Below are 23,331 nucleotides of genomic sequence, written 5' to 3'. Positions count from 1 at the left end.
TGGGGTCAGTAATGGGACGGGTGCTGGAGTACTCTGGCCCGTTTGAGCAGAGGATTGGGGACAGTAATGGGACGGGTGCTGGGGTACTCTGGCCCGTTTGAGCAGAGGATTGGGGACAGTAATGGGACGGGTGCTGGGGTACTCTGGCCCGTTTGAGCAGAGGATTGGGGTCAGTAAAGGGACGGGTGCTGGGGTACTCTGGCCCGTTTGAGCAGAGGATTGGGGTGAGTAATGGGACGGGTGCTGGGGTACTCTGGCCCGTTTGAGCAGAGGATTGGGGTCAGTAATGGGACGGGTGTTGGGGTACTCTGGCCCGTTTGAGCAGAGGATTGGGGACAGTAATGGGACGGGTGCTGGGGTACTCTGGCCCGTTTGAGCAGAGGATTGGGGTCAGTAATGGGACGGGTGCTGGGGTACTCTGGCCCGTTTGAGCAGAGGATTGGGGTCAGTAATGGGACGGGTGCTGGGGTACTCTGGCCCGTTTGAGCAGAGGATTGGGGTCAGTAAAGGGACGGGTGCTGGGGTACTCTGGCCCGTTTGAGCAGAGGATTGGGGTCAGTAATGGGACGGGTGCTGGGGTACTCTGGCCCGTTTGAGCAGAGGATTGGGGTCAGTAATGGGACGGGTGCTGGGGTACTCTGGCCCGTTTGAGCAGAGGATTGGGGACAGTAATGGGACGGGTGCTGGGGTACTCTGGCCCGTTTGAGCAGAGGATTGGGGTCAGTAATGGGACGGGTGCTGGGTGAGTCTGGCCCGTTTGAGCAGAGGATTGGGGTCAGTAATGGGACGGGTGTTGGGGTACTCTGGCCCGTTTGAGCAGAGGATTGGGGACAGTAATGGGACGGGTGCTGGAGTACTCTGGCCCGTTTGAGCAGAGGATTGGGGTCAGTAATGGGACGGGTGCTGGGGTACTCTGGCCCGTTTGAGCAGAGGATTGGGGTCAGTAATGGGACGGGTGTTGGGGTACTCTGGCCCGTTTGAGCAGGGGATTGGGGTCAGTAATGGGACGGGTGCTGGGTGAGTCTGGCCCGTTTGAGCAGAGGATTGGGGTCAGTAATGGGACGGGTGCTGGAGTACTCTGGCCCGTTTGAGCAGAGGATTGGGGTGAGACCACATGTGAGACTCCCTGAACTACTCCCTTCCCCTCCTAAACTATTCAGTGGGTGTGGTGTGTGGTGTGTGGAGTTTCAGGCCACCCCAGACAGACAGACAGACAGACAGACGGCAGGCTGTCAGGTATTCTGTGTTGCGCTGATGAGGTCACCAGACCGCCCTTCCAGCCCATGCACAGGGTGTTTATGGCCCCGCCCAGGTGGAACAAGGCCACAGGACCACCCCCAGAGAACACAGCGGGCAACGTAGGCAGGGCTGCACTCAATTCCACTTCAGTTCAGTCAGCACAGGAGACAAACTGCAATCCAATTCATGAAGTGAAAAATGAGCAGAATGTACTCTTGGGATTTTTCAATTCATGATTTTAATTTCTGCGCACTTCCTGAACTGGCTGAATTTAAACAGAATTATCCCCAGGAGAGGTGTGCTGGGAAAATCGGATGAGGGAAGACACTGGGATCCAAGCGATTTATGGATCCATCCAAACAATGATTGATTAAGCGCAATTTAATCAATACTAATTTACTTGCGCCTGAAATGTAATTAAGCAACCAATTCCAAATGACAGCTGGGCAAGACAGAACTGAGTGGAAGAAAATTTTTCCTCATTGGATACGTGTTTGTAAAATGTACAGTAGAGAACATCCCTCTCTCGGAGGTCCTACAGTGAGAAAGTATTTCTTGGCTTCAAATAAATGTGTGACTTACTAATATGAAGCCGAGCCAAAGAATTCCTCTGCAGTAAACTCACATTACCCGGGCCCCATAAATATGCATTTGATATGAATGCGATAGAAAAATCCTCTTTACTTTCTCTATTAGCTATCTCTGATATTTTTCTTTTAATAGCCTGAAAACAGAAGCCAAGAGATAACCTCCACTGCCCTGCGCATTCTCCTCCATTTCGGTATTTTGTTCTCCCCTACTCTCCCTCTCTCTCTCTCTCTCTCTCTCTCTGCGGCAGAGACGTTTGTCCCAGGCACTGTAGCATGGCCTCTGGCCCTGTGCTTACCTGGGATGTACTGCTTCTTACTGATCTGAACAGGCTGTCTGGGAAGGGCTTGGAAATTCTGTAAAAAATAAATAAATAAATAAATAAATAAAATAAAATAAAGATTAAAATGTTAATGACTGCAGCCCCCCCAAAAAAAACGCTGAAAGCGCAGAAGACATTGGAGCAGGCAGAACGTTCCCGTTGCGTGCGCAGATCGGGAACGCGAGCAGGAGAAGCGGCGCTCGCGTTCGGCTCGATAAAAGACGAAGCGCAGCGGCGCAGCCCGCGCTGTGCCAAACGGCTACGCTACAGGCTACGCGCTGTTCGGAGCGGCGATTCCCATCTCAATCCCGCCGGCCGTTCTCTCGAAGCTAACGGCTCATCGCACAGTCTGGGAGCTACGGCGCTATGACTCTGCATTTTCTTCCATCTCAAATCGGCTTTCAATTTTTGGCCACTTCTCCCAGCGGGACGTTACATCACTTTGCAGCACGTTAATTACCCTGCGGATCATGGGTATCTGTGACTGTTAACGGGGGCGAATTTAAAGTCGCAGCCTAAACCTCTTCAGAGAAATGAAAATGTGCGACTGTGGAGGACTCAGTGTGGACCATGATGCACCAGACAGGTGTGGGGGGCAATGGGGGGTGGGGGTGGGGGGGGGGGGGGGGGGGGGGCAGGGAGTGCCCCAGCCTGCAGGAAGGTTGCCCCGGAGACGTCAGCCGAACCTTCGCAGCTCCTCATTATGGGTACAGGCGCAGCGGCTGCAACCTTTCGCGCCCCCGCCACTCTCGCACCCTCAACTCCAGCTGAGCGCACACATCAGAGGCGCCGCCAGGCTAGACAAATAAAAACTCTTTCATTTTCCCCAGCGTAACATGTCAGTGCAGCAGAGAGCTGAAGAAGAGAGAAGCTCCTGCTTGGCATTTGGGGGGGTCGGGGGAAAGGGGGGGGGGGGGGGGGGGGGGTGATGGTGTAGATTACTGTACATTACTGTAGATGAATTACAGCAGCCAATCCATCGGGTCACCTGGGGTGACTCCACCCCTCCCACCCTCTCTTGTAAGGAAATACTTAAGAATTCAATAACCAATCCTGCTAAAAGAATGAACTCCTAAATCTTCCATGTTCTGTCAAATGAAGCTGCTACTCTATCATCACCATCGTTGTCATCACAACTGCTGTCTTTACAAAGTGGCTTAAAGGCCCAGTTGATCTGAAATGCGCCCTCTGCTGGTGGGGGGACAGCATTGGCTTTCTGCAGTAGCTCTGCAGCAGTAGTCAGGGGTTCAGGGGGACAAGTTGATCGCGTCACCCTCGCATCACAAGGTGAAACAGGGATGATACAGCAGAAGGGACGCTGGCGTCACTCTGTGGTTATCAACTTTCAAATAAGAGCTCCACCAATCACATCGTATGTTAGTAACAACATACTGAACAACACTTCCAATGATTGGTAGATGCTTACTTCAAAGGAACCTGCAGGGTAAGGTGACATCACTTGTGCCTCATACCTATTTTATTACACCTGAGGCCAAAACTGCAGTCCTGGCACAGCAGGGTTGTCACTGGGAGTTCATTACAGCGCACAGAAGGGCCTTCGGGTCCCGTAGCTTACCGCTATAAAAGGAACACGCCCTGACCCCAGAAAAGGAACAGACGTCAAACGCCATACACAAGCTCATTTTACAGTGCGCCAGCACAGCGTTAACAGAGGTGGACACGGCCCGCAAAAAGCATTATTCACCCGCCAGGGACGGCCGAGGTGCACGGTGACCCTCCGGGACCTGCTCCATTAGCGCTGTATCGAGTTTTCTGAGGAGGCGCTTTTAATAACCTCCACTCAACGCTTATTCACCCAACCCACCCCCCATACAAACCCCACACACACACCACATCGATTTCCTCAGAAATATCAAACGTGACCCCGGTTAGAGGGGGGGGGAAATAAATGTATTGACGCGGGAGAGTTAGGATTCAGCGGTTCCTTTTTTTGTTTTTCTTGTGCGGCGACCCCCCGCATCGACCGGCGAGGAGGTCAGGGCCGCGCGCCCGTCCTCAGGGCCGTCACACCGAGCTCGGAGCCTCTCGGCTATTTTTAGCCCCTCGCCTTCGATCGCCGTGCTCCGCCCCCCCCTCCCCCCCGCTTACAGTAAGCGCCGTGACTCCGCCCCCCTGGGGCTTCTGGGAAAGGCCGGAGGAGGAGGAGGAGGAGGAGGAGGAGGGTAACGAGACCGCGGTGCCGGGACGCCTCACGTGGGCTCTGCTCGAGCGGCGCCTGCTCGCCGGGTGAGAGAAAATTTGCCGAGAGCTGAGCCGTTCTTCTTTTCTCTCGTCCTCCCTCTGGACGCGGGGGACGGCGGGGATCGGGGGGGGGGGGGGGGCACGGCGGGGATCGGGGGGGGGGGGGGGGGGGGGGGGGGAGGCGCGTCTCTCTGCTCTCTGGGGCGGCGTGCCGCCGGGCCGATTCTCTGGCCTCTCTAATTCAGAGAGCGCGACCGTGCGCGACGGCGCTGATCTGTTATCCGCACGGCCTGTCCGTGGGCTAGACGGCCGTGCGGCTGGGGTTCGAAGGGGCGTGAGTGTCTCTCTCACACACACACACACACACACACACAAACACGTGCACACAGGCAACGCACAAATACAGGTACAAAAATCAAGATACGACACACACGCAAACATATGCGTACGCAATCAGCACACATGGACACACACGAATGCACACATGCATCCACTCACACAGGTGCGTGCACACACACACACACACACACACACCCCCAAACATACACATGTAGACATGCTTGCGCAAAAACACAAACACACACACACACACCCAAACATACACATGTAGACATGCTTGCGCAAAAACACAAACACACACACACACACACACCCAAACATACACATGTAGACATGCCTGCGCAAAAACACAAACACATACACACACACACACACATATGCAGACACAAACACTTTCAGCTCCATTAGGCTGAGAGAGAGGATCTGGAAGAGGCCCACATCTCTCCCAGTTCCCTATGAGTCAGTCTGGGAGCAGAGTCACATGCTAATTACCCTGCACGGACCGAGATTTAGCACAACGCACGCGGCACTGCAATTGAGACGTATCGCCCGGGGCTACGCGCCGCGCTGCGTAAAACGCTGACGTTCCAAAAGCGAAAATGCGCTTAAATGCCTCTACGCTGTGGCAAAACACTGCATTTCAGAGGCTCAAACAAGGGCTTGCGCTGCCCTCCCCCAGCGCACAAGTGTGATTTCCCTGCCACGCGGTGATTCACGGTGTCAGATCTGCCTGATCAGCTTTCCCATCATGCTCTCTGTTTCTCCCACAGCGGAACGGTTCACACTAAAAGCTTTCCCCACACCAGGGAGCAATCTAACCAGCCTACAGCTTCTACAGCTATAGCTCACATAAACACACACACACACGGACACATGCACGCATGCAGGCACACTTATACACACAAACACACACACACACACACACACACACATGCACACGCACACACTCACACACACCCACACACACAAACATGGACGCATATGTATGCAAGCACACACTCACACACACACTCACACACACACACACATACACACACGCACACACTCACACACACACACACACACACACACTCACACACACACAGTGCTGGGTCAGAGCTGGGGGAGCAGTGCCAGTGTAACAGAAGGCAGAGCTCAGGCCCAGCAGGCTGCTCTCCTGCCCCACTCCTCCTCAGCATATGCTGCCACAGAGCAGAGCGACAGGGTGGCTACACGACCCTGAGTCAGCAGCAGAGACCCCGCCCACCGCTTACCCATAACCCCTCACCCTTTATCCACTGCCCCCAGGCCTTCCCAACCCCTTACCCATCACCCCCACCCCCCACCACCAACCCATCACCCTCCACCCCTCACCCTTTATCCACTGCCCCCCAGGCCTTCCCAACCCCTTACCCATCACCCCCCACCCCCCACCACCAACCCATCACCCCCCACCCCTCACCCTTTATCCACTGCCCCCCAGGCCTTCCCAACCCCTTACCCATAACCCCCTACCCCCCACCACCAACCCATCACCCCCCACCCCTCACCCTTTATCCACTGCCCCCCAGGCCTTCCCAACCCCTTACCCATCACCCTTTACCCACTGCCCCCCAGGCCTCCCCAACCCCTTACCCATCACCCCCCACCCCCCACCACCAACCCATCACCCTCCACCCCTCACCCTTTATCCACTGCCCCCAGGCCTTCCCAACCCCTTATCCATCACCACCCATCTCTTACCAATCACCCTGAACCCACCCACCCCTAACCCATTTCCTCCACCGCCCATCCCTCGCCCTTCACTCCCCACCCCTCACCCCCCCAACCGTTACCCATCACCACCCACACCTCATCCTTCACCCCCCAACCCCAACCCTTACCCATCACCCCCCACCCTTTACCCCGCACCCCTTACCCATCACACCCCGCTCTCTTATTAATCATTGTGTCTGCTGTGCAACGTCACAGAACTCAAGTTTCACTGTGAAAAACCGAAATGCTACACAAAATAGGAAAACAGGACCAGGGCTGCACGACCGCACCCTCCCCCATCCACAACCAAAGGTCAGACCGAACCGCTCCATTCTGACACGGTTGCCAAGGCAGCCGTGAGAAGCCTCGCTCGCTCGCTCGCTTGCTCGTCCCTGCGGGGCCCTTAGGTCGCTGCTGACAGCAGCAAATCGACAGCGAGGACGCGCCTCACGCGCCTCACGCGCAGCCCTGGTCTTCGGACGCAGCGACATTTCCGCGTCAGGCATTTTCTGGTAGAGGATGACCCGAATTACCTGCTCCTTAAGTGAGGAGGGTAAGAGACTCGTTGAGGGATGCAGACCCAAAACGTCAGGGGCGTGAAAAATCGAGGCGTTTGATTTTAAAATGGGCCAGCAGCGACAGCTTCACTGTATATCACTGTTTGTAAGAATAAACACACAGATTCATCTCCATTTTAGAGGCTCATGCATTAACTATGAAACGCAGAGGATCACATCCTAAGGAATGCCTGAGCAGGCTGTGTGTGTGTGGCAGATGAATCCCTCCTCCCAGAGAGCAGTTAGTCAGTCGTCTGGCTGCGAGCCACATCACAGGGACCTACACACTGTGTATAAAAAACAACAGAGGGCAGGGGATTTATGGGAAAGCAGCTGAACGGCGGGGAAGAGGAGCCGGAGTTGCATCACCGTGTGTTCAGACGGGGCTTCCGCAGTCCATCCCAAAGCTGGGGATGATGGGACTTTAATTAATACCTCATACCCACATACAGTTTCTGATCTGATCCTATTTCCTCTACATCTAGGGGGTATTTTACGAAGCAGGATTACTGAGTTAGCTGGACAACAGTGCTGAGTAAAACTCTTTTCACTTCAGTCCATGTTCCGAATTTGGGAGGGTTCCGGGTTTTACTCAGCGCAGTTATGCAGCTAACTCAGTAAATCTGGCTTCACGAAGCAGGGCCCAGGTCCTAAGACCTCTGTCAAGACATTGAACAACCAATGCAACCATCTTGGTTGGCATCTTGGCATAAATGCATTTAAAGTGCATTTATTTGACAGCTGTCACCCGGAAATCAAACGCTCCATTTCCACCAATCGTTCGGGTCGGAACGTTAATTAGGCCGAGGGGAGCGCTCGAAAGGCGGAGAGCCGTGGAACGCTTCACAGGGATTATGGGAGATGGAAGCCCGCAGCCAGAAATACTGGAGCGTGACTGACGAGCCCATTCCCTCTGGGAGCCACCGCCCGGGCCTCAACCCGAGGGATTGGTGTGCGGCTGCCTCTCTTCTGGGCTCATCGCATTACTGGCCTTCAGTAGTCCCGCTCATCCAGACTAACTCACACTACAAACGCAAGCGCAAAGATCAGCGAGCGAAGAGCAGTAATTCCCTCCAGAGGGAAGGGTATAGCGGGTATAGTCAGGAGAGACGGCGAGTGCAAGAAGCGCAGACTCTTTTGTGAACTACCCTGCCGAACATTAAACTAAGTTACACAGACGAGAGCCACACTATCCTATTGACCACTGCACTAAAGCTGGAGGAGTTCACATCATGTACAGCTAGTGAGGTCAGACTGCAGTTCTCTAGTTGACCAGAGGGGGTGCAATGTATTCCTCCCTGCAATTACACACCGCTCTATGGTGCAACAGTTGGTACAGGCATTGTCTGGATTCCCTCCTAGACCATGGGGGCCCATCCGCACACTGAACAGTGTGTGCCAGCAGTCCGGCCTAGCGTTCTTCACATTTGGAGAGCCCGTTTCCTCCCTCCTGCTGTTTATCGACTCGCCGGTGCTTTTTAAAATATTTTCTGTTTGACCATGAAGACGGACCTTGTAAAAGCCGAGCGTCTGGCCACCAGACGGCTTTATTTCATCAGCGGAACAAGCCAAGGTGCCCGAGAGGAGCCCGAAGGGTAGGCAGGACGGGCAAGCTCAGGAAGGGAACATAAGGTACTGTACCTCATTTTAAAGTGTGCTCTCAATTATAATCACCGGAGAAGCTCAGGCTCCTTCCTCCTCCCTGGACACCTGTTCCTCTCTCCCTATCCCCCCCGTTTCTGAGGAAAAGCTGGGCGGGACGGGGGTTCATCAGGGGCGCTTTGTGGCTCAACACGGTCCCAGATCGTGAGCCAATGCGACAGCGTCAGAGCCCTGTAATCAGAGCGCAGTGAGACTGCCCCAGCACGGGGCTCGAGTGCACTCATCAGACAGACTGCTATAGTGGATAAACCCCAGCGCTGCTGCTCCTGCTGAATCACGGCGTGGAGCTCAGCAGCTGCGAGGGTGTCAGCGTGGGAGGAGCTATATCTGAGCCAAGAGCCTGAGCTTAACAGGCACAAGAACACAATCAGAGAGGGCGGCCAATGGGAGGACAGAGACACTGATCTCTGCTGCTCCAGAGCTCTCCAACCCCCGTGAAAACAATCAGAGAGAGCAGCCTACGAGAGGACAGAGGCACTGATCTCTGCTGTTCCAGAGTTTTCCAACCACTGTGAACACAATCAGAGAGTGGCCAATGCCAATGAGAAGACAAAGACACTGATCTCTGCTGCTCCAGACCTCTCCAACCCCAGTGAACACAATCAGAGAGAATGGCCAATGAGAGGTCAAAGACACTGATCTCTGCTACTCCAGAGCTCTCCAACCCCTGTGAACACAATCAGAGAGAACGGCCAATGAGAGGTCAAAGACACTGATCTCTGCTACTCCAGAGCTCTCCAACCCCTATGAACATAATTGGGGGAGAAGGAGAGGAGATAGAGTGATCTGCACAATAGCCAAGTTTTGCAAACAGTGTAAAGACACTCAGAGAGGAGGACCAGAGAGAGGGCAGAGGCCCTGGTCTCTGCAGATCCAGAGCTTATAAAAGCATTAAAATATGTCATATTTTATTTAAAGGCACGATTTTTATACTTTAGTTTTTCCACTGATGTTTAGCTTTATAACCTCTCAGCAAACTCCGGAGGTAAAATGATGAGAAAAGGGAGAGGTAGAAGAAGGGAGGTCAGAGGGAAGAAAATAACTATCTGTGTGTGTGTGTGTGTGTGTGTGTGAAAGAGTGTGCATGTATATGTATGGGAGTGTGTGTGTGTGTGTGTGTGTGTGAAAGATAGTGTGCATGTATTTGTATGGCTGTGTGTGTGTATATGTGTGTGTAGGCACATGCATGTGTGAGTGAGAGAGAGTGTGTGCATGTATGTGTACGTATGTGTGCGCGCACGTGTGTGTGTGCTTTATGTGTGATTTACACTCAAGGGCTCCTGAAGGTGGCCACGCACAGGAAACCAGTGTGACAGCCAAGAGGCCGCTGGGATAACTACATCAGCCAATCCCAGCGCAAGATGGATGGAGCCGGATGCAATCGCACGGAAACACTTTGGTCAGCTCTCTGCCCTATGTGCTGACGGACACAACATGTCCGGATCAGCAGATCAATAGCGATCCATCTTCACTGTGAAGACCCAGGAGTCACCCCCACCACTGCACAGCATCACGGCCCACAGAGGGCCAGGGGCGTGGCTAGGGGACTGCCCCCTTTCACACGGCCCTACAGAGGGCCAGGGGCGTGGCCAGGGGACCGCCTCCTTTCACACGGCCCTACAGGGGGCCAGGGGCGTGGCCAGGGGACCGCCTCCTTTCACACGGCCCTACAGAGGGCCAGGGGCGTGGCCAGGGGACCACCTCCTTTCACACGGCCCTACAGAGGGCCAGGGGCGTGGCCAGGGGACCGCCTCCTTTCACACGGCCCTACAGAGGGCCAGGGGCGTGGCCAGTGGCTGGGGGAGTGGCTCCTTTCACAAACCAGCCGATGCTGTAGCTGTCCGTCCACTGTGAGGGCTGGGAGTCAGTGAAGCCCGCAGAATGCAGAGGTTTCCCCGTATGCCGGGAGCACACAGGCTGACGGCACTGCTTACCCCCACAGAGGAGCCAGCTCTTACAGACAACACAGCTGCTTCTCCGCCAGCACAGCCAGCCAGCCAGACTCAGCCAAATAAATAATTTGTAACATTGACATTGAGCCAGTATAGCTCTACATTTTCACTGAGGCGTTCAGAAGACACTCTTACTCAGAGAAGCTAACACAGCTTACCTTTTTACATGCCAACCGTTTATACAGCTGGGCATTTACAGATCAGAGTAAAGTGCCTAACTCAAGGGTGTGTGTGTGTGTGTGTGTGTGTGTGCATGATTCTTTATATTGCAGTGACCTACCTAGGTACTGAACAGGCAGCCACATGGTTGCAAGCGCAGTTCTCTGCCCATTATAAGGGACTTTCACCCACAGCACTGCAAGGCCCTTACACCAGCACTGCCAGTGCATCCCACTCTCACTGCTGCTGTCTGGGGAAAGTGCCTCCCAAACACTGCAGCAGCATCCGTGTAATGTACAGATAACTATATACCAATTTATTGCAATAATCATTCTGGAATCATCGCAGTTACCCTTCTGCTCTGCAGGAGTGGTGGGCAGCGGTGCGTGTGTGTGTGTGTGTATGTGTGTGTGTAATCACTTGGAAATGTCAATGGAAATGGAAATTTTGTTTACAATTCAGAAATTAAATGAATATTCTATCTTCCATAAGTAACCCGGTGTACATTGGCTGTGTCTGCAAACCACCTAATATTGTGTCCCCTGTGATGACCAAAACATCACTGTCATTCAATCTGGAAAGTTCTTGAACCAGCAAAATTCTTTTCCAGTTATTTTTTTACGCTCCTGGCATGAGTCACCCCTGGTACAATGGGGGCTGGCGGGCTGGTCTGTCCTCAGAGAACCCCGACCCCGCCCCCACCCCCCCCCCGGTCGCCCCTCCGCCCCGCCCCAGCTCTGATTAAGCGTGGCAGAATTAACGAGGCCGCTACCCATGACCTGAGACGGCCCTCCTGTGGGGGGGGGGTGGCGCTTTGAGACCTCTCCTGCTCTCAGCAGAAACGACGTCCGGCTGCGTACATTACCAGACCTACCACTCTAAAAAATGAGCCATGTTAGCCGTTTATGGAACAATATTACCTGAAGGTTTCCCTGGGGGGACAAAATGATCCCAGCAGGGATCTGAACCAGCAACTTTCACTGCAGCCATCGCCGTCCCCAGAGCTGGAGCAAAGGGGGCATAACAGGGAAAGCTTTCCCAGGCAATAGCGGGTCCAGGGGGCCCCTAGAAGTGTGTGTGTGTGGGCGTGTGTGTGATGTGTGTGTGTGTGTGTGTGTGTGTGTATGTGTGCTTGTGCAGAGGGGTCCTTTCTTATTTTTTTCCCCCAGCACAAATAATTTCTAGAATCGTCCCTGCCCATCCCACATCTCCTGGCTATGATGTTGCCTGCACTTCCAACCTCTACCTCGCGTTAAAGCACCGCTGCCATGTACCTCATTTACTGCCACCTGGTGGTCAGCTTGTGCCAGCACGCCCCACGCCTAGTACATTGCACAGCAACCAACAGTAAATAAATAAAAATAAATGTGGTGAAATAAGTTATTCCACAGGCTGATCCTATTCTCATGCCTCTGCGTAAATATAAAGTCCGAGAGCTTGAAGCGTGGTGGTGCTCAGACATGCCCTGGGCCTGTCTGTAAAATGCGAATAGATCAGTTCCAAGCAGAACGAGGCGATCACAGACTGACAGCAGCTGACATTGCACCGTGAGCGAGTCCTCCGTTAATCCCCTGGAACACTGGTAATACGTAAAAGTCTGCATTTCCCCCAGATAAATATGACCCTAGTGCCCTTGGATGGACTTATAGGAAGGAATATAAGGGATTACAAGTTTATGTGTAAAAATGAATGTGTGTGTGTGTGTGTGTGTGTGTGTGTGTCCTAACACATACTGTAAGTACAGCAGCATCGTACCTATCTATTACTGCACCCATCCACAAATGGACTGACGCCAAGACCTACAGACTCTAATACATTAAACTGATGACATAATGAAGAAATCAATTACAATCTGTTCCCAGGAGGAACTTCTGCTATCACCGCTCCACACAGCTGCTCTGGCCACTGCTCCACACAACTGCTCTGGCCACTGCTCCACACTGCTGCTCTGGCCACTGCTCCACACTGCTGCTCTGACCACTGGTCCATACGGCTGCTCTGACCACTGCTGCTCTGACCACTGCTCCACACTGCTGCTCTGGCCACTGCTCCACGCTGCTGCTCTGACCACTGCTCCACACAGCTGCTCTGACCACTGCTCCACACTGCTGCTCTAAGCACTGGTCCACACTGCCGGCCACTCTGACCACTACTCCCTATAGCTCCTCACACAAACACCAATTCTCCCAGGAGTTTGAACTGAAAACGCATATTGTTCAGAGGCTACAGGCTCTACAGTGAATCTCTCTAGAACAGTAACCCCGCCTGCCATAAAATGCTTCCCAGCATAACCATGGCAGACATGGGAAACACCGCCCCCCCTTGCCCAGGACTGCGGGTGAAGGTCACCCCTCCTGCCCACCGCTTGCCAAGCAGGGGTGTTCTCAGGGTGGGGGGGGGGGGGGCTGACGGATGACTGGGGTAGTAAAGCATTCTTTCTGGCGCTGATCCAGGTTATTATCGCATGCAGCGCGGCTGCATACGCTGCTGTGCTGGCAGGGGGGAAGGGGGGAGGGGCTCTTCATTAGCTCTCACCGTAGGGGTGTGAGAGGGAGGAGGAGGAGGAGGAGGAGGGGTGAGGAGGAGGAGGTGGGGAGGTGAAGGGCAGCGGGTCTGACTGACCGTGAGCACACATGCACACACACACACACACACACACACACAAACGCACGCACACACACACACACACACACGCACGCACGCACGCACACACACACACCGCTACCCACCACTCCTGCAGAGCAGAAGGGGTCACTGCGGCACGGAGCAGATTGAGCCGCAGCCAATTAATCAGAGATAAAAATGCGGCCTGGCCCCGGTTCACAGGTCTGATCACTGCTGGGGCAGAGAGAGAGAGAGAGAGAGAGAGAGAGAGAGAGAGAGAGAGAGAGAGAGCACCTGGGAGACTGGATGATGTGATGGTGATGCGATGGTGGTGATGATTGTGATAAAGTGACTGAAGATGACGCAGACAGAGAGGAGTTACCATGATTACGGTCGTCAAGCTAATGGCGGTGATGACGATGGCGGTGAACTAGCGGTAAAAAAATGGAGAATGGAATGATGGCGAGAAATCTGCATTTGCCATTGTTGACGGTGATGGCGATGGGCACGATCAAGTCGGAGATGGCCTCATAATGACAACGCCGATTGGTCATGATGATGATGATGATGAGGATGATTGGGTAGGAGCAGCTGGTGACGGCAGTTACAGAACAGTGTCCCTCCTGACCCGGACACGAGTCTCTGGCGCCAATGAGTGTACTGGAGTTTCTACACCAGCATCGCATTACAGTGAGCCTCCCAACGCAGAAACACGAAACACACAACCCCTTAAAAAAGCCGTGTACAGGGTCCCGGGTGGAGCATTCGGCTAAAGAACCAGCTCTATGTGCAGCGATGCACTCAGCAGCCCAGACCGAGCCCTACGGCTGGGACTGATAACCAGCCACAGCGCCCCCGGGGGGTGGGGAGGTGATCCTATTCCCAGCTTCATCACGCAACAGCGATTCCCCCGCCCGCTGGGAGCTGGCGGCCCTGCCCACGTCGACCGCGTGAGCGCGGCGCGGTTTCCTGGCGCAGCTTGGCCGGCGGACGGTGCCGTGAAAACAAGCAGCGGGCGGCTGCACACGTCTATAAGATCTTTGTGCAGATCTTCGCTCTCTAGAGCTGATGGAAAATCTTACAGTGATGAATCATGTCCACTGCATGCTGGGAAATGAAGGAAATGTGGATAAAAAAAGCCTCGTACTGCTCTTATTTCAAAGCTATATATTTCTCATTTTCGCATAAATATAACTTGTGTTGATAAATTGAACGTTTATGTCTGGTACACAATGCACGTCTGACATGGCATATGTTTTAAGACGTCGAATGCAGCTCCAATTACGTTTAAATATATTGCCGCTCTCTCTGCAGACATATTACTCCCGTAACAAGAGTTCTCACCCTTTGTGTTGACATGACAACGCACCACTTACTCATCACTCCCATGGTAACATGGTAGCATGCTGACATGACAACAGATAGCCTGCTGCCCTGCTCTTAATAAGCACGCTGTTGTCTGGAGAGACAGGGAGGATGGAAAGCTCAGCGGGAGCAGTGATCCACAGTCACCAAAAGGCCAGCCGTTCCCTTAATCCACAGGCATGTAAATCAGCGGGGCTGTGTTTGCACCGGCACCCAACCTCTCACAGGGTAAAACCCTCACTGCGCGGAAGGGAAGCTGTGATCTCAGCACATTAAAAATTAAAACCGTTTTATGTATGCCTCAGCACCCTGCGACATCACGTTAATCAGTCTTGCGAAACAGTTCCTGCCAACATGGCCAGCCGAGCGCAGGTTGGGGGCACGCCTGCGGGACGGCTCAGGTGACCTGAGGGCGCGGCGCTTTCGCTAATCGCGCTAACGGCGATTTGACGCCCCGAGGCGAGTCCGTCGATCGACCCCGCGGGTCCCGCGCCGGCGCGTTTCGAAGGGGAGCGTCGAGACGTGACATTTTTTTAAGCGCGATTTAACAAGACGCAATTAAATCCCAGAGCATGGCAGAGACCAGGCAGTCTTCATGGCTGCGTGCCCTGGCCCCTCCCCCTCCTCATTAGATGGGCTTCTCACAGTAACACGGTTCATGCACCAGGGGTGACGTGGGAGCACAAAACAGGAACAGGAGGCAGGAAACCCACACTTTTAACCCATTCACCCCACCCAGCTGTTTTCCATTTGTTTTGCTTGATTGACAAGGGGGTCAATTAGCTGAATGATGTCTACCCAGTGGCAGGTAAGTCCGTTTGCCTTAATGGTATCCCATGTGGTAACGTTCTGTTCCTTCTCATCAGGAGAAAGCACTTAAATTATAGAAAGCTTCCATTTAGCACAATCAACGTTATCGTTACAATGCCGGCTGGAAACGGTCCTGCGTTGGATATCGTGCGGGCTCGGAGGGCAGAGCGAGAGGAACGCTCGCGGATGAATCTAGAAGATCAGGCGCATTTTTCAATGAAATGGTAACCTGTGCTGCGTCTGCAGATTACCCGATCGTTACATCATCAGCCTGCTCCGGCTATGGGCACAGAGAACAAAGCGTAAATCTACCGGAAAATTATCAGCACATGTGCGAATGACGCACGTTTTCGTGAAATGAAGGAAAGTGGTCTCCTCTGTTAGCAGTCCACCAGGCTTCGCTGTCACGCACACGCAAAGCACGCACGACGAAGCTGAATGGATACTCATGACGAGCAGCGACAAAAATCACCTGCTGCTGGGCCAATGAGAGAAAGAGAGAGAGAGAGAGAGACTGGACACAGTCATATGGCAGGTTCATGAGTGTCAGGCATGGCAATACCACAAAGCGGTCATGCGGTGTATCTCACCACAAAGCGGTCATGGGGTGTATCTCACCACAAAGCGGTCATGCGGTGTATCTCACCACAAAGCGGTCATGGGGTGTATCTCTGGGGTACAGCAGAGGGACTCCCATATATCTTTGTTGCTGAACGGGACTAACATAGGGGCACTGCACAGTGCCTTTGGTCTGAGTGTATCTGTGATGTATCCTTTGCCTCATCAGAACACAGTAGAGCTGGGCTGGGTGGAGAGACCAAAGATGAAACAGAGGATCTGCTCTCCAAAGGATGAAAGAGAAAGAGCGATAGAGCGAGTAAGAGAGAGACACAGAGAGAGTGATAGAGAACATGGAGAACAAAACTGCTTCTGCTCTATGGAAAAAAGGGAAGCGTGATGATTCACCTGCTGCTGCCTCTACCTTTTTGTCAGGGACGCTGACGCTGTACATGCAGGCCTGAAGTGGATCCGTGAAAACACAAACAATCCCAAAAGGGTTTTTGTGTCGTGGTTGTTGTTGTTCCCGTTGTCCTTCTCATAGCAGTTGGATCATGAAGTATTCTTTACAAATGCAAACCAAGGGCCCCTCATCAGAGGACTCATTAAGCCTAATAGGCCACACCTGGAGAACAACCTGAGCCTTGGCACTGTATAACAGCAATTACTAATCAGCTGTCAATCATTGACTTGTTTGAACCAATCAAATGGTTCTACTATTCCCAGCAAAACACAGCGATTAGTTCAAATTAGTGATTGACTGATAGCACCCATTTCTGGTTTCAGGGAATCTCATCCTCCCATCGCTGCCTCACAGTGGGACAGAGTGTACAGTTCCTCCCACCCGCAGAGCATGGCTCCTCCCACCTGTAGTGAATGGCTCCTCCCACCAGCAGTATATGGCTCCTCCCACCTGTACGTACTGCTTTACAGCAGGAAGCAGCTTCTTATAATACACAGCTATGTAGTCAGACCTTGTTACCAGTGCGTATTTGAAATACTTTCGTTCTTTATATGAGGTCCTGGAGATCTGCAGAGCTTGCTGGGTTTTGCTGTCACTCAGCAGTTTTGATCTATTAAAGCAGTTGATTACAGTTAGCTCCCCTAATTGTTTGCTGCTGATTTTTACATCACAGGAATTTGATAGACACTCTTATCAAGCTTTTGCATAGTTTCCATTTATACAGCTGGATATATACTGAAGCAATTCAGGTTAAGTACAGTACCTTGCACAAGGGCACAATGTCAGTGTCCTACCTGGGAAATGAACCTGCAACCTTTCTGTTACAAAACTCAATTTTCAGGTAAAAACAAAAAGCAGCAGCTGTGGTTCTCCAGCACCAGGGCCACAGACCCGTCCCACAGATCGGCCCAGAGGATTTTTAAACAAACATGTTCACTAACCAAAGAAGTACATATGAAAGAAAAAAAAGTGCCCTGAATGTGTGTGGAAACAGCAGTTTCTTTCCAAAGCTGCCAGTAATCTGTGGCATCTGTACTGGTGTCTGAAGAGTTAATGAATATGACCCCGGTGTGCAAAGCTGAGGGCTTCACCTGTGCCCACTCGTGCACCCCCTCCGTCCCTCCCTCCCTCCCTCCTGCCTCCACCTGCTGTTCATGGAGGAGGGTGCCCAGGGGCACTGCAGCGGGTTGCTCTACCCCCCTGACCTGCTCGTATCGAGCCTCTCCTTCCGTTAGGGGGTTCCCCCGAGGCCAGAGCTCAATGCCAGTTCGTTTTCATTGTTGCTTTGTCAATAAATCTTCATGCATTTTTCTTAATGAACTCCCAAAAGCTATCTTCACTGAGACAATAATAAATGCATAATAAACTTTTTTTTTTTCACACCGTTATTAATTTTTTCTAGCAAGAGCCATGATTCACTCAACTTACGCTAGGAACGAACCTCACATTTGAGGGTGTTAAAGGAAACACATTCAAGGCCCAGTTCTCTAGCCATTAAACCACACTAATACGCAGTTATATTGATAAAATCATATTTAAACTGCATATACTGTAAGAACTTACAGCCATCTACAGTAACAGCTCAAATAAACTCAGATCAGCTATTAATCAACGGCTCAGTCAATCCCATATCGGTGTTTAATCAACACCTCAATCAAACCCAGATCACTGCTGAATCAACAGCTCAATCAAACCCAGCTTAGTATGTAATCAGCAGCTCAATCATACCCAGCTCAGAGTACAGCCAACAGCTTAATCAAACCCAGCTCAGAGTACAACCAACAGCTTAATCAAACCCAGCTCTAAACGTAATCAAAAGTTCAACCAACACAAGTTCAGTTTTCAAGCAACAACTCAATAAAACCCAGATCAGTGCTTAATCAACAGCTTAATCAAACCCAGATCAGTGTGTTCGGTCAAAAACTCAGCTAAACCCAGATTAGTGTTTAATCAAAACTCAATCTAATCCAGATCAGTGTTTCAATCGATAGCTCAATCAACCCTAAATCAGTGCTTTATATTTCAGCCTTACATACAGTAACTTCGGCAGATATGGTCACCTGTGTCTGGCTTACAGTACAGTCAGTGGCTTATACCAGTGGCACTCTTTTGTAAGAGTTAAAACTCAGGCCAAAGCACTTTCCAATTTGTGGCGCTCTGTCGCACCGACCAATTTTTGCTTCACAGCGTCAGATTCTGTGAGGCGGTCGATCAAATTGGGTCCAGAACATTCCGGACTTAAAATTCACAGCTGAATGTCAAGTCATTTAAAATTCATAGATGCTGGTGACAGGAATAGTTTGTAACTTTCTTAGGAAAATGCTAAGAGATGCACTGACACATTCATTACAGAATTTGTGACAGCTGGTTATCATGTTTGGTTTTCCATGGCTAATCCTCTTGCCGAGGATGATTACACTTTTGTCCTGATCGTAACTTAGAAGTATCTGACTTACAAGTAAATGCAGGCACTGTGCTTTTTTTTTTTTTTACAAAATTTGTTTGGGTAGTTAGACAAAAAAAAAACAGCAGAAATGTGGGTGTGAAACTATCAGGGCCGGCCCGTGGCATAAACGGTCTATGCGGTTGTTCAGGGCCACACGATCACGATCCAATATTTATCTATGGAAAATAACGTTATTTTTGCAATTACGTTATTTATCCCCTATCGCAGAACTAGCGGTATAAATGTTAAACGGAATGGCAACCGAACATTTAATGACAATGCAATGTAAGAAGCAAACCCCCCCCGGAAACTATGTTTGTTTTATAGATAGCTAGCTAGTAAGTATTACATTAATAGACTACAGCACGTTGTATATTTGTTTGATAAGTTCAAAGACCCAAAAACATTACATGTAACTTTTAATGGTGTGCTGAAAACTTACTGATGGCTAACTAGCTACTTAGCTAACATCCCTTCAATAGTGAAGCTAGCTTAGTTGGCTATCAATAGCCAGAGACCTTGTTTAGGTATGGCAAGGTATGGCACTCACCATACCTTGGATTCATAGACTTTTTTTGTTAGTGATTAAAAAATATGAATGAAAATTGATACAATTTTGACTTTAAATAAAGACGAAAAGAAAGTATCTTTTGGAATCAACGTGAAAAGAGGGTCCAGTACCATTTATAGAGTATGAGTATTGTACAGTACGTGGACCTGTGTTCATAGTTGTTCCAATGACCATTGGTATGTACTTATTGTATGTCACTTTGCATAAAGGCGTCTGCCAAATAAATGTAATGTAATTTATAGACAAAACGTCACGGATCAAAGGTTCTGGTTCCTGACAGACAATGTTCACCACAGACTGCATCCAGGATCTGGCTGAACTAGGCTTGCCTAGTCTTGTTTAATAACAAATTAGCTTGAAACAATAAAAATAGGCTAATGTGCTAATATGGCTCCTACATTATCTTTGGGGCATGTTCAAAAATGTTCCACTTTCCGGGACCACTGATTCCCCAAGGGTACTGAATAGTACTGCTGTATTCCAACAAAAACAGAAGTGATTTACTGGGGTGTGGGGGTTTGGGGCGGTAGTATCTTGTATTCTGATATTTCATGTCAGTATCCTGATATTATTTTTATAGACATCACATTTCCGTTCACCAGTGTTACATTTTTAGATGACAGCAATGCACTAATATATCTGCATTAATTTAATATGTCTGCACTACTGCCTCCCTTTCTATCTCTCACACACACACAGCTGAATCACTCACAGAGTTGAATCACTTTAAAAGCTATTCAAGAGGCCTTTGTAGATACCAGCACTGCCTCACTTCTGAATAGTTTCTAGCTCTCACATCAAAAAACCCACTTCCTCATAAGTTTCCTTCTGTGAAGTTAATTGCAAATGTTGCCATAAAGATAAACACACGGATGCCTTCTGCATATTCATGAGGCTGTTGACCACCATGATACGGTTAATTCAGGGGAAGAACAGGCGCAAAACGCTGGTACTTTGAAATTACTCCCCACAGAATGACAGCATTTTTATATCACTCTTCTGGCCATACTCTTCATCACCCACAGATCTAGATGATTCTGTGCTTCCCCAACAGTTTGGGAAGGCCCTTTTCTGTTTCAGCATGGCAGTGCTGTGCAGTGCACACAGCGAGGCAAATACAGAAATTGTTTTGTCGAGAAGGTGTGGAAGAACCTGTACAGAGGCCTGAACTCCATCCTGAATCCCATCCAACACCTTTGGGATCAACTGGAAAGCAAACTACGTGCCTGACCTCACTAATTCTCTTCTGTGTGAATGGAAGACAATCCATGCAGCAATGTCCCAACATTTAGTATAAAAAAAACCCAAAACACCTATCCAACAAATTAGAAACACTCTTCAGGAGGCAAGCGTGGATGTGTCAGTGACTACTGTCTGCACAAGACTTCATGAACAGAACTACAGAGGCTACACTGCAAACCACTAGTTAGCCGCAAAAAGATGGCCAGGTTTCAGTTTGCTAAGTACTCAAAAAAGCCTCTAGAGTTCTGGAAAAAGGTCATGTGGACAGATAAGACCAAGATTCACTTGTATCAGTGTGATGTCAAGGACAAAGTATGAAGGCCAAAAGGAACTGCCCAAGATCCAAAGCATCCTGTCTCATCTGTGAAACATGGCTGCGAGGGTGTTACTGTTTGGGTATGTATGGCTGCTACATGTACTGGCTCACTTGTCTTCATTGATGATATAACTGCTGATAGCAGCAGCAGAATGATTTCTGAAATGTGTAGAAGCATCGTATCTGCTCAAGTTCAAGCAAATGCCTCCAAGCTCATTGGGTGGCCCATCATCCTACAGCAAGAAAATGACTCCAAACAAGCAGTTAAAACAACAAAAACTGGAAAATTCTTAATTGGCCAAATCCAAGTGAACATGCTTTACTTATGCTGAAGAGAAAATGTAAGGAAATTAGCCCATGAAACAAGCAGGAGCTGAGGATGGCTGCAGTACAGGCCTAGCAGAGCATCACCAGAGAAGATATACTCAGCACCTGGTGATGTCTATGGGTCACAGACTTCAAGCAGTGGTCCTCCAGGAAAAGGACATCCAGCTCTCCTTAGAGAAACTCCACTCACAATGTTTTGGACAGAACCCAATATTCTGAAAGCCACGTGGAATTCAGCCATCATTACATCCCATCAATTCAATCAGCAGGAGCAACTGGAACAGCTTGCTATGTAATATAACGCCCGTTAATACTGTTAAAGTTTAATGTCGTTTTAGTGAGGCCACTCACTAGATTTAGAGCCCTGCCGCAGGGCAGGCATCAGCCCTGGGGCCGGCCCCCATTTCGGTTCAGAAGTGCAGCCGGTGCTGCAGGACCCATGGTGCAACAGTGCACCTGTGTCGTGCAGACTGAAGTGGGCCTGTCAGTCAGGGATGCAGAGCTGGCCCGGCTGGGTTTAATTAAGAGCGCTTGACTCGTGCACCAGAGCACAGGACGGATCGTGGCTTTCCAGATGGGGGGGGGCGGGGGGTTGCACCCTAGCTCTCGAGGGTTCCAGAGAGGTCGCTTATGGGCCCAGGCATCCCATTCAGAGCAAAGCAGTTTTCTGTGGTACAGCGCAGTGACCCGCACTGGGGGGTTGCACCCTAGCTCTCAGGTGTCCAGAGAGGTCGCTTTTGGGCCCAGGCATCCCATTCAGAGCAAAGCTGTTCTCTGTGGTGCAGCACAGTGACCCGCATTTACTCTCAATGGCAGAAAGACAGGGGGGCAAAACCAAATGCCACGATGCTCAATGCTACAACAAGACTGCTGGAGACGTAAGATGGAGACACAGAGTAACCAGTCATTCATTAGGCACTGTACTTTGAATATAAATGCCCAGAAAAGCTTCTGTCTGCAGCTCAACAATGCAAATTCATCTCAGCCAATAACTAATACATTATTCAACACTTGCTCCAGAGCACATGCTGAGCAATCATTTAAAAATGGTGCAATGAGAAAACGGAAGCCAGCCGGGTGTGCGCCAGGTTTCAGCAGACAAGCTAAAAAAAAAAAGGAAAAAAAAGAAAGAAAGACAACATCTGATCTCCTTCCCCCGGCTTTGGTTTCACAGCAAAGGGCATCTCCCTCTGAGTGGAGCCTGTTTGGAGCGTCTGCGATAAAGCAGACCGAGGAAGAAAAGGAAAAAATACTCCCTTTGGTCTGCAGTCCTCACTTCTCTTACCCCTCCTCTACTCTCTCTCCCTCTGAGAGGAAGACTTTGATAATCAGGAACTCACCCCGAATGAACTGAGATCACATTCCTGTGCAATGTTGGGTGAGTATATGTGTATGTCTGCATGCCGCGTGTGTCCCCCTGTGTACGAGCTAGCGGAGGATCGGGGACATCAGGCACAGAGTGGAGGAGTCAGGAGTCGGTGCGAGGGCCTTTTAGCTGATGATTTAATCCAGAGCAGAAGCACTTCAGGTGAGATACCCAGCACAAGGGCACAACAGTAGTGTCACACCTGAGGGCCTCACCTACAGCTCTGCTACCTCACCATCACAGCCCTACATTATTGATTGCACCACTGAAACATGCCTCCCCACCACATGCATGCACGCACGCACACACACACACACACACACACACACAGACACACACACACAGTAGCTCCGTAGCTCATACTCCTATACTCTCACAAAGCTGCACTTTAATAAAAGGGGCACAAAGAGCCCTCCCCCCCAAACTACAATTGGACAACAGACCATCTGCAGATTGTGTGCTAAATAAATGACATCAGAATGACATACATGTTTCAGAGAAAATCAAAC

General features: G+C 50.7%; 1 protein-coding gene across 6 annotated transcripts in view; it reads right to left on the bottom strand.

The window, feature by feature from the left end:
• poln (polymerase (DNA directed) nu) overlaps positions 1-23,331 on the bottom strand; it is a 92,865-nt gene that overhangs the window by 32,977 nt on the left and 36,557 nt on the right. For 5 of the 6 annotated variants that reach the window (XM_035427204.1, XM_035427200.1, XM_035427201.1 and 2 more), the window contains exon 19: positions 2,126-2,183. The exons of the other annotated variant lie outside the window; for it this stretch is intronic. In XM_035427204.1, the coding sequence (XP_035283095.1) occupies positions 2,126-2,183 (58 nt within the window). The remainder of the gene's footprint in view (positions 1-2,125; positions 2,184-23,331) is intronic. 6 annotated transcript variants of the gene reach the window in all.

This window comes from Anguilla anguilla, chromosome 7 (assembly GCF_013347855.1).
Source record: "Anguilla anguilla isolate fAngAng1 chromosome 7, fAngAng1.pri, whole genome shotgun sequence".
Classification (NCBI taxonomy): domain Eukaryota; kingdom Metazoa; phylum Chordata; class Actinopteri; order Anguilliformes; family Anguillidae; genus Anguilla; species Anguilla anguilla.
Note: the sequence above shows the minus strand (reverse complement) of the source record. Positions and strands in the feature narration are given on the sequence as shown.